Genomic DNA, 12,274 nt, shown 5'->3' with positions numbered 1-12,274 from the left:
ATATGTACTTAGAGAAACATAAAAAAACACCTGGCAAAGTACTCAAAACTGTTTCTGTGGTAGTTCCTAGTAGGTGTCTCCAGGACCAAATCTTGCTATGATGATGCATATACAGATTCACAAGGTGAAAAAAATGTCAGCCACACTTGAGGTTGCTAAATATATTTGAGGCACTCCCACTCAGTCAATGTATGACTCCAAGGTCAAAGTGGCAAAATGAGGCCTTTCTAATTGAAATTGGGTCGGTGTGTGATTTACACATATTCATCAATGTGGTGTGTGGTGAGTTGGATGTAATTTCGTGGTTCAAAACTTCTTTAGCAGCCCTGTCGACAGAAAAAAATGTTTCCCAGATGCATTTCTGCAAACTACGGATTGGTTGAATGTGGACGTTTTTGCATACGGTCAGAGCACGACAGAGCAGTGACGTAGCATATAAAGTGACCATTATTAAAAGTTACCTGGTTTTAGAAAACGAGTAGAACAAGCAACAAAGTCCACCCAGGACGGGTGGGATGGATGGTGAAGGTCAAACAAGCACAGGACTTTTACCCAGGAGACCGCTGTTGGTGTCCCGTGTAAAACCAAAAGTAAGCCGACACTTGACGCCTGTTACGTCCGTTGTTACACTTGCTACTAAAAGTTATAAGGGTGGTTATTATTCATTTACACTTAACCCAAACAGAAACCCCTTCGTCTAACGTTAAGCAAGTAGTTTTGTTGTCTAAAGCTATCTAATTGTTTTACGATGTCAACCACGTGGCATTGTACGTTTCTGTGAACATGATTAAACATATTTATGAAATATTTTCCGGCAGTTTGCAGAAACTTAAAATGATTGATGTGTTTAAATGCAGTTGAATGAACATGTGTGTCCGCACAGTTCTTGGTGACACCCAAGTTCAAATCCAATCCAAATAATGGTGTGCCCTGGCTCAGTAGATTAATGACGGCACATCCTGATACCCATAAAAGATCATGTAACATGAATACATGGCTTTCACAAGGATAGTTACTCAACTTCTGGCACATTTGACTGTCTCCATAACTGAAGCAAGTGAATCATCACATTGTCACAAAACTCACTTGTTGATGAAGTAGGACATGACTCCTTTTAAAAGGTCAACATACTCCTTGATGGAGTGAAGAGGGGAAAGTATGTCAGCCACTTAAGCACCCCGCCCATAGACAGAAGAAAGTTAATCTTCTTAACCATGTTGTTTGTGTACAGAGCCTAGCACAGACTGAATATATCAAATAAAGGTAAGGTACAAAATATGCTGTTAAACAGGATTTTGTGATAACATGCAGACGGGATTCTTACCTGCAATCCACCAGCGGTGCCCCTTTGTACATGTATGGGTAAAAGTTCTCTAGTACCTTTTTTTTCAGATTAGGTGCTGTTTGGTCCAATCAGAATAACACAGGACTGACATTTCAGTAATGAAACAAAATTTTATGTACATGAAGTTCATGTTGTCATGTATATGCAGAAATGTTATCTTTTTTTCTTTTTTTTTACACCATAACTGCTAAAAGAACAGCAACAACAGATTACAGATGGTTTTTTTTAGATTTGTAGACTAAAACCACTTCTATGGAAGCCTTCTTGCCAATGACATTTTGCTAATGTAACATGGGATTTTGAGGAAAAGGTTCTTGTGAAATATCCCGAGATGATGACACATCAAATACGTATAACACTGATAATATCAGGCCTGTTGGAACACAGCATACAATGCAAAACAAACAAACAAACAGTATGTGGGTGTATTATGTTAAGATTGGGCTGACGACGCCCCAAAATGTAAGATGCTATTGTAAGAGGCCTGAGTTGAGCATGGCTGCCATTTGCTGTGTAGCAACAGAGGACTGGGTTGATAAACATAGATATCTCATTATACTGAAGAATTCATCCTTCTTGGTTTTATTATCAGAGGTGAATTCCTTTGTCCCTCTGAAGTATTATACAAAATATTCCACCGGAGCAAATCTTAAAGACAAAAATGTTCCATCTTGCAATTCTCTTGCTACACTTTACAGACTTTAATGGGCCACAGTGTCTGTGCGATTAGGTTTAGTTGCCATTTTGTAGAATTATCGTCTCTTACCACACATAAACTTGGCTCTGCTGCTAAAAATGAATGTCCACTGAATTGTGTGTGTGTGTGTGTGTGTGTGTGTGTGTGTGTGTGTGTGTGTGTGTGTGTGTGTGTGTGTGTGTGTGTGTGTGTGTGTGTGTGTGTGTGTGTGTGTGTGTGTGTGTGTGTGTGTGTGAAGGTATCGGCTTTAATCTTACAATGAATGTGTTTTCCTCCTGTACTCTTTTTGCACTTACATTACTTTGCTTGCTGGGTCTGATTAACTCTACAAGGAAGCATTTCCATGTTGGTCTCAGTTGATTTCATTGGTTTGACTTGGTCTAATGAAGAGTTTGTGCGCTTTAGAGGTGTTAGTAGATGTGTTTTTAAACTTTTGAGAAAGCAAGGCTAGCTCATTCTCCCTGCTTCCAGTCTTGAGTAAAGGGCTCTTTATGCTAAGCTAGGCTAAACGTGTACATGTTCAAGTTGTCCTTTAGCTGGATACAAATTGCCCATAGACGTGAATGTTGGCTAACTTTTTTAGCCATGTAAATGGGTGTTTTGCTCGGATTGATAGATGGACGTTGTCAATCAAGATAAGGGGTTGTTTAATAATAATGTGGCATAGGATGTATATCATTTAAAGATAAGCACAGCCACACCTGTGTCTTCACTGTAACACACGGACACATGCAGAAAAAATGCGAGGTGTGTTGGAGTTCTATTCATCAGCTCAGCCACTGAAGACGGACGCAACTATAAGAGGAAGCAATGAAGGCGCACACTCACACATGCTTGAAAAACTTCCAGATAACACAGGAACGCATAGGTCTAACTGTTTGCACAATATTATCTGAGTGTAAACTGGTAAAGCTGAGAAAGGAAGACTGAAGTGGTGCAAACGTCTGTATAAGGCTGGACTGCTAAAACGCAGAGTGCACACAGGTAAGGTATTTTTGCATTTGGATATTGTTGATTGTTGAGTAGTTCTAGTGATCTTGAGTAATCTTACACATATTATATAAACTGTATTTGTTGTAACATGCAAACAATTTTAAAACAGTTTTTTTCCCCTTCTTTCAGTCCTGACTCACATTCTATTTCTTCCTCAGGTGTTTTCACTTGCCTCATTACACCTGGTTCACAGTCAGTAACCACCCATTGTGAAGTTACTGAAAACAGTGGAGGAGATTTTCTCCCACTTCTGCTCAGTCTGTGTTTGCGGTTGGCAAAGAAGTGAAGGAAAGAAAACAGGTAGAGGGAGGAGTTGGGACAGTTGAGAAGGTTTAGAGAAAGTAAAATTCAGATTTCTTTCTCTCCGGCTCCGTTGCCCATCATGGCAGTCTTGTTCATGGTGGCGGTGGTCATCTCCCTGCCAGGCCTCATTCATAGCTTCCAACCACTCTTCTCATTTGATGGGAATTCCACCACTCACCGTGACATCACACAAAGGGCAGTCCTCAGAAAGACAGCTGAGGTCTGCAGAGATATTGCTGCTTCTGAGGGACGGGACTTCAGCCTGATTGTGAGTCGAAAAGCCAGAATGAAACAGAGCTACTGGAAAAACTGTGGTGCATTCAAATGTCTAGATGATGTATTATATATATATTTTTAATTTCTATTACATGACATGCAGACAATTTTTCGACATTTAAAATTGTGGCGGTGTTTTAAAATAATGTTTCTCCAGGCTAGGGTCAACCCTTTGTACTCGATTACGGCAAATCATGAATAAATTATTTAATTACAACCAAACCAAGTGCAAAAGTACAATAATCTTTACGTGCAGTAACTTAAAAATTCCTAGTAGACATCCATGGAGGTATTATTGCCTTTTTTTTTTTTTTTTTTTTAGCAACCTGCTCCCTTTTTGAGCTCTGGCTCCCACTTTGCCTTCTGTGCCCAGATCTTTCACATAGTTTTTCCTCAGAAAAACTACAGGAAGATGGAGATACATGAGTCTCTATTATTGATTATCTTAAAAATTGTTCAGTGCAAAACTGCATGAGGCTGGAACACAAGAGTACGGTGTGTTAAAAATCAATTTTACTACGGGCACTCAGTAATTTGTCACATCTTTGTCTCCAGATTGATGACAGCCTGTCAGCTGACAATGTGCAAAGGGCCTGTTCCTCTACAGGTACCTCCACCTTTCTCCTCTCCACTGTCATGTTCAGAACTTCTATTGCCAATATGTACTTCAGCAACGCAAAAGTGGACGTGGTATATGCGCTTAGTGAGGAGCACCATTTTGATGATGAGACCTTCCAGGGAGGACGGGATGTCATTACAGCAGGTACACATCAAACAATGCTTTCACACTCAAAACATCCGTGAAACAACAATTGGACTTTCTGCAAAGTGTGGGTTCAGTTTGCTGCTAACTCTCTCTGTTCTCTATTCTGCTGCTAAGGTGTGTCTGCCGTGAAGGCCAGTGTGAAGCTGGAGAGCTTTGTTGCAGGGAGGTGGACTCTTGGAGGAGTCTTTCATACCCTACAGGTGAGATTTAAGAACATTGTTACAGATTGTTACATTGACGGTGGTGTCATTTTTTGAGGTGAGAGACATGATCAAAACAACAAGCAGTAATAGTGTGGTAAATTATGTCTCTGGTTCTGTATGTTCAGGATTTCTACAGCCACAGTAACTGGGTGGAACTAGGGAACAATGCTCCTTTCAGCACTCTGATCAAACCAGACCAACCTCTGGAGAACTTGGCAGGTAGGAAATATGGTTACATATAGAGAGGCTGATTACAGCAACTCTTGCTCACAATACAGTTGACTGGTTACTGTTAACTGTATCTGCTTGAGTGAGAAATCACACTAGGCACATTGTCAGTTTATCTGTCACCTGTCAGTTAACAAATACCCACCCTGCTGTGGCATGCATTCACTCACACAATCCACACATGAAAACCAATAGAATGTTGCTCAATATTTCACTTAACACACAAGCCTACAACTTAGCACCCGCACAGTACATGCTTGGTATGTAACCACATCAAACTCTCATAAAGAGCCCTTTACTCATCATTCAAGAGGGATTTATACATTTTTTCACTGCTCACTGATAAAATCAACAATCCCAATTTAATCAGTAATTTAAATTATAATTATTTATCCAAGTTAACAGACATACGTTTGAATACAATAATAAATATTCATAAGTATATTTCTCTAGTGTAAGGTGTAAAATAATGTGTTTGTAAAACTGATTTGTTTTGAATATGTTTCGGATGAGTTAACCATGCCAGGGTTGATTTTTTTTTTATTTTTTCTTGAATTTGCTGCAGGCCTAAGCACACCAACATGTAGAAACTGTACAGGAGGGAACTGTGATAACAACCTTCTGCCTGACTTGCTGCAACAGGGGCTTCTCACTTCAGGGTACTTCAACGTCTTCTCCTCAGCGAAACCTGCAGGTGACTTTAAGGAACCACATTTTTGTTCTGTCACATTATAAGATCTCGTGAACAGATGTATGTACTTAACATGACAAATATAATCCCTCTGCTGGAAGGTAAATGCAGCCACGGTGGATCATTTGACCTGACGAGCAGACATGACCCAGTGGGAGGCATTAGTAAGGATGTTGTTGCGTCCAGTCATGGCTCTCTTCACCACAAAGCAGCTGATTTGGCTGTGAATGCCACTATGGAGCTACTGGAGGACATCAGACTAGCTGTCGGAGACAAGAACTTCCTGCGGTATGGGCCAACCACACGTGCCATTTTGAGACTTACACAACCACAAAAAAAACATGGCAACTGAAGGATGAGTCTAGGATGGAGGGAGCTGTAACACCAAATTAAAGCAAAGAAAAAGCTTCACATTGAAATAAAGTCAATGATATTAAATGTCTCCCAGATGTCTGTAAAGCTTGCGCTTTTCAAACAATCTATTTCAGCTTTAATCAGGACGATTGAAGTATTTTGCCTTGCAAATCAGAAAAAAATATGCTTACTTGGCTGCCTTAAAAAACTTTCTGTCCGCAAGGTCAAATGGTAATCATTGATTACTGACGGAGAAATCCCCTTGATCAGCTGTATCAGGTAATGCTGTTTTTTTCTCTCTAACATTCACACAGATTGATGGGCCTCTCCCAGTCCTCTGTGCTGTGTTTTGTCATTGACACCACAGGCAGTATGAGCGATGACATAGCCGAGGCTAAGAGAGTTTCCTTCGCCATCATTGACAGTAAGAGGGGAACCCAGCAGGAGCCCTCTGCCTACATCTTGGTACCCTTCAATGACCCAGGTACAGACACAGTCTGTAGTTCATGAGTGAAGTTTCATAATGTTTAAGTAGCATATGTTGCTTTTTGAAGTAAAGATGTTGCTGTACTATGAACATTGAGAAAAAGTCCTGCCAATATAAACTGTGTGTACTTTAGCCCTTGTCAAAGTAAAATGTATGTTAAAATGAGTGACGGTGAGTGGTGATGGTTTTCTACTCTTTATCCAGGTTTTGGACCTCTAATTATGACAACCAATGCAGACATCTTCAAAGACAACATCAACAAGCTGTCTGCAAATGGAGGAGGAGACATCCCAGAGTTGTGCTTGTCTGGACTGCAGGTGTGATGAATGATAAATTATTACTTTCTTGGAATGCAATATAAAATCTCAAAATGTTTATATAAAATCTAATTTTCATTCAAATCAAAGTTTGTCATGTTGGTTTTTGTTTATTTAATAAAAACTATTTTTATTAACAAATAATATTTTTCTTGTCCCTGACAGCTTGCATTGACTGCTGCTCCACCCTCCTCTGAGATCTTTGTCTTCACTGACGCTCCAGCTAAAGATGCTTATCTGAAAAGCACCATCACAGCCCTTATAGAGAGCTCAAAGTCTGTGGTAAGAGTTTACATTCCATAAAGAAATGATGAAATAGTATGTACACAACTGTGGACATGAATCCAGGTTTTAATATAACTTTTACAAGTACTTTTTTTCCTATCCGTATACTTTAGGTTACTTTCATGTTGACAGACGTCCTCGCTAGTCGACGGCGCCGCAGAAGTGCTGTGGGTGTGAGTTCACGTTCAATGAGCCAATCAGATGCACAGCTGTACCGTGACATAGCCCGAGCCTCTGGAGGTCAAGCCATTGAGGTCTCCAAGTCAGACCTCTCTCTGGTTACAAGTGTAATAGAGGATTCATCAGCCAGTGCTGTGGTAAGACACTGTACACGATAATCACACCTGTTTAAAGATGCTACTGACCATTATATAAACAATCTGTTTTTGTCCATTCTTGTTTCAGGTGACAGTTTTTCAGGTTGTGACGAATCCCGGACGGCCTGATAATTTCACGTTTACTGTTGATGGCTCACTAAGGAACATGACTGCCTACATCACAGGAACATCATCGCTCACTTTTGATCTCACCAGCTCAACAGGTGTTGTCATTGCTATTGTCCTTCAAATTAATTCTTGTTTTGGTTGTTCCATCTGCCTTTAACTCCCTCAATTGACCACCATTAGAAAATCTTTAGCTTGGTTTTTGCCGGTAGACCAAAGTGCTATTTTAATATATTTTTTCTCCTCCAGGTGTATCTCAGAGTTCGAGTCAGTCCAATGGTCCTCTGGCATCTTTCACCACAGCAGGAAACCTACGTCGTTTAAGCCTCAACATTGACAATCAAACCGGATCTTGGGTAATTAGAGTTTACTCTAATAACCCTTACTCTGTAAAGGTCACAGGTCAGTAGTAGGACAGAGATCACTTTTTAACCCCTGAAAGTTATGAGAGAACATTTTCATAACGGTTTAACATGTTTACAGATGAGTTTGCCATTGTAAATGGTAGCCCTACTGATCTTTTTGGTGTGTTTATGTGCATCAGGTCAAAGCTCAGTGAACTTCATTTTTAATCTTGTGGAAGCTCATGAGGGAGCCCACGGGGACTTCAGTCTGATGGAGGGACGTCCTCTGTCAGGTCAGACCACATTCATAATTATTCTCATCTTCATTTTTACAGTTTGTACAATTCTCTTGTGGTCTAATGATCAAGCAGTCACACTCATCTGGTTTCCCTTTCTCTCTTGTCTCAACTTTCAGGTGGTAATGCCAGCATCTTGGTCTCTGTGACAGGAAGTGACACAGTAAAGGTCACAGAGGTCACTCTGTTTGACAGCTCAGGGCCAACAGAGGTCAACGGATCACTGCAGGCATGTCACATATTACACTTGATAAACTTAAAGGGCCATAACCAGTAGCTAAAGTGTATCCTTTACTTTTCTGAATACCATTTGATTTTCAATATAAAAATATGTTATTTGTTATATTTCATTCTGACCATCTCATGCTCTTCCTTTCTCTATCTGTCCTCCACAGTCGGTGGGAGGTGGTAACTTCCTGGTGACATTCAGTGGAGTCCCGGCAGGTGACTTTGTGATACGCCTAAAAGGAGAGGACAGCAGCTCCACCTCCAGGTCAACAGACAGTAGCTTCCAGAGACAAGCCTCCACACATATCAAGACATCCAGCATCTCTGTTACTGTGAGCTCAATCTCATTCCGTTTTCCTTCTCAGGTCTTCACTTTGCCTCAGCATTTATAGAGTAAATAATCTTGACAGGGCTTCATGACTGCTGGACTAGCTTATGGTTATTCCCATTCACAAAAAATAACCAGCGTTATCCCCATATACTCAAAACATTTTTTTTACCAATGTAATCATAGTTTAGTAATATCGAGTTTACAGTCATGTAAGGGTCTCTGAGAGGCCGTTTACAGTAGTGTTTTGAGCAAACTGCTAATGTCAGCCTGCTAACATCCTCCCAATAATAATAATGCTGTCATGCTGATGTTTAGCAAGTATAATGTTAACCATGTTCACTATCTTAGTTTGGAAGTGGTATGCTTATACTGGCTAGCACTAAACATATAATGCTGAGGCTGATGGTAGTGTCATTTGTTTGGTCATAAACCAAAACTAAAAGTGTTGGAAAAATGTAATTTCTGACTAGGATGTTATAATAAGGGAGATGTCAGGGGATCACTAACAATATAAAATCCCCTTTAGGATGACACTAACATTTGTATAAAATTTCATAGCAATTCATCTAATGATTGTCGAGACGTTACACTCAAAACCTCATATGTCTACCGAATGGTGGCGCTAGAGAGAAAAGTAACCTTAGTTACTAGGCTTCATCCTCATGGGACCATGAATTTCCTCACAATATGTGCTGCCAATTTACTAAGAAAATAGAAATATTTCAGTCTGCACCAAAGTGATGGACAGTCCGTTCAACATTGCTACTCCTAGAACTGGTAGCGTGGCTAAAACCAGCATCCCATTTGTCAGATAATATCATATTTACAATAAATGGCTAACGGCTTTTGTCTGCCTCTTTTTCTACCTCCTTCTTCCATCTTTGGCCATTAGCATAGTTGGATATTTTTAGATTATTGTTGGTTGATTGGAAATGTAAAGACAAACTTGCCCAAACACAGGATTTTGCATTAATCTAATGACTCAAGCTTGTTTGGGCCTGCCATCATTTATCTCTCCTAATTATTTTAAGGTCCAACATACAGGTAGGAAAGAATTTTTTCAATTTGTGAAGTGTTATTACAAACAATCTTTCCTTTTGGCTTCTTTTCACTCAAGGCTACCAGGGTACAGTTATACAACATGTACTGTTATTCCATACAATACAACAAGATATGTGTGACTTTACCCCCCCCCTATTTTCCCCTCACTTTTTCAGGGCCAAGCCAACAACACCAACATTGAACCAGGCTCCACCATCTCCATCCCTTTCACAGTCGCCACAACCACCAATGGAGTTGTTAATGACTCTGCAACCGGGACGTTCACAGTTCGAGCAAACAATGACCGTAGCTATACTTCAACTTCCCCCAGCACCGTTACCATAGCGGCTGGCAGTGGAGGCAAAGCCAACGGCACCATCACCTTAACAGTACCAGCCAGTGCTGCATCAGGAACAGACGTGACCCTTACCATTGAGGCAGAAAATACAGCTGCCAACGACATCAACTACACTGTCCTCAGGTTGTCTGTGGCTGCCAAGGTAAGAGGAAAAACTTTGGAATGAAATAAAGCAGGATATGGAAGCAGTTTGTTAACACTCATTGGAAGAGTATGTATAACATTTTCCAACATAATTGTATCCCAGTTAAATTACTTATATTGAATAAAGGTAAAATATAATACATTACTACATACTAATACATTCATGTGTTTGATTTGTGTTTCATCTCTTTTCTTTGATTCGATGGTGTTGTTGGTGCTTTTGGGTAACAATATATAAACTAATTTGTCAAAAGTTTGTTGAAAGATTACTGATAAAATCCCATTTAAAGTTGATCAAATGAAATACCCATTTCATTCTGGTTCTTTTTCTTTTGTTAATGATGTCCCAATCCGGTCGTATTTGTTCATCTCTCCCACTTCTTGTTTCTGTGTCTGCAGGTGACAGATATTACCCGCCCGGTGTGCCAGGTAGTCAGTTCATCCACCAGCTGTCCATCCTCTTCATCGCTCTGTGCTTCCTCCAAGTGGGAATTCATCGCTAATCTCACCGATGGCATAAATGGAACTGGCATTGAGACCGTCACCATCCGCCAAGGGAATGGTACCCTAAATACCAGCACAGTGGCTGGAGCAGGGGGTGAAAACATTACAGTAGCTACCTACAGCGCCTCCTGCTGTTCACAGAATGTAGAGCTGGCTCTTGTAGACATAGTAGGTAATGTGGGGACATGTGTTGGACAGGCTAGAGAATCTACCACGGCTGCCCCTGTGACTACAGCTGCACTTAACACAACATCCACTGGAGGACACACAGAGAGCATATCACACTATCTCTGGATCAGTGTTGTTGTTTCTCTCTTTTGGAAGTAAACGGGATAAATAGAAATTAAACTGTTAATGTGGAATTATAGCACAAGAATCAAGTATCCCCCTCAGAAAGCCTTTTATAGCTTTTTTTTTAATGCTCTTTTTTTATGTGTTTGAATTTCCACAGCTTGAAGAAAATATGATTTTCTTTCAATTTGAATTATACCATTGTTACTGACATCTCTTTAAAAACTAATATTAATTTCTTCATGTAAAATATATATTTTTAATTCAATCATTTTATTTTAATTTGTTATAACTGAAAAAAATTGAAGAGTTACTTAAACAATTTATTTATAAAGCCTTGGGTGTGTAGATTTGCGGCAGCCATCATAGCTGAGTGATGCTAATGAAGAAGTGCCTGAATCTGAAATTACAGCAATAGCTGCTAGATGTCAGACGAAATTCAACGGACTACACTCACAAGTTGTTATTAGGGTTTCAGTAGATTGTTACATCATTTCTTATTTAATCTTGATGGCAAATTTGAGTATTTTTGTTGTATGAAGGGGATATTCAGTTAAAGAGAAGTGTTTGTTGATTGTGGTGATCAATAAACTTCTGTAAACTACGGAGGCCTTAGCCTGACTTCAGACATGCATTATTACTGGTACAGAACTTTTCATTCCGACACTGTTATATACAATTAATCTCCAAAATCCAGATAATATTTAGTGATTATTTTCCTTCTCTGCCCTGTTTACTTCAAATCAAGGACCTGAAAACCTTTTTTCTTATGACTTTATATGACTTTTCTCCACATACTATACATTCACTATTTAAGACTATTCTAGGCATACAATATGAGCTGCTAGGTGGTGTAGTGGCTAGCACTGTTCCCTCACAGCAAGAGGGGCCCTTCTTTGTGGAGTTTGAATGTTCTCCTCGTGGCAGTGTGGGTTCTCTCTGGGTTCTCCGCCTTTCTGGTGACCTTTTGACATACATACTATACCAAGACCTTTTTCAACATACTATACTATGACTTTTTTTCAACGGACTATGGTATGACTTCTTTTCTACATACTATAATATGACAATTTTTCGACATTCTATACTATGACTTTTTCAACTCTTTTCGTCATACTATACTATGACTTTTCTTTTACTTTTTTCGACATACTATGACTTTTTTCAACTTTTCTCAAATTACTATACTATGGCTTTTTTTCAACATACTATATAAAGTTTTTTTTTCACTTTCTTCGACATACTATACTTAGATTTTTTTGTCAACTTTTTTAGACTTACTATTTTTTAAATGACTACATTAAACATATTATACTTTGACTTTTTTGGACAAACTATATTATGACTTT

General features: G+C 39.5%; 1 protein-coding gene across 1 annotated transcript; it reads left to right on the top strand.

The window, feature by feature from the left end:
* Positions 1-2,799: 2,799 nt before the first annotated feature.
* vwa10.2 (von Willebrand factor A domain containing 10, tandem duplicate 2) lies at positions 2,800-11,531 on the top strand. Its single transcript, XM_054604581.1, has 18 exons — positions 2,800-3,026; positions 3,194-3,606; positions 4,170-4,377; positions 4,495-4,580; positions 4,709-4,802; positions 5,377-5,505; positions 5,604-5,790; positions 6,171-6,340; positions 6,548-6,660; positions 6,826-6,942; positions 7,059-7,262; positions 7,351-7,486; positions 7,638-7,790; positions 7,933-8,025; positions 8,148-8,257; positions 8,424-8,588; positions 9,805-10,128; positions 10,530-11,531. The coding sequence occupies exons 2-18, from the start codon at positions 3,418-3,420 to the stop codon at positions 10,959-10,961; spliced, it is 2,910 nt and encodes a 969-aa protein (XP_054460556.1). The 5' UTR covers positions 2,800-3,026; positions 3,194-3,417; the 3' UTR covers positions 10,962-11,531.
* The last annotated feature ends 743 nt before the right edge of the window (positions 11,532-12,274 follow it).

Source organism: Anoplopoma fimbria, chromosome 9 (genome assembly GCF_027596085.1).
Source record: "Anoplopoma fimbria isolate UVic2021 breed Golden Eagle Sablefish chromosome 9, Afim_UVic_2022, whole genome shotgun sequence".
Taxonomy (NCBI): domain Eukaryota; kingdom Metazoa; phylum Chordata; class Actinopteri; order Perciformes; family Anoplopomatidae; genus Anoplopoma; species Anoplopoma fimbria.
This window is presented reverse-complemented; position numbering and strand designations above follow the sequence as displayed.

What these genes read in the sequence shown, in the direction of transcription:
- vwa10.2 (XM_054604581.1), top strand. Translation starts at nt 3,418, where the DNA reads ATGGCAGTCTTGTTCATGGTGGCGGTGGTCATCTCCCTGCCAGGCCTC. An exon ending in GACGGGACTTCAGCCTGATT is followed by an intron (nt 3,607 to 4,169) that starts GTGAGTCGAAAA and finishes CTTTGTCTCCAG; the next exon opens with ATTGATGACAGCCTGTCAGC. An exon ending in TAGAGAGCTCAAAGTCTGTG is followed by an intron (nt 6,943 to 7,058) that starts GTAAGAGTTTAC and finishes CGTATACTTTAG; the next exon opens with GTTACTTTCATGTTGACAGA.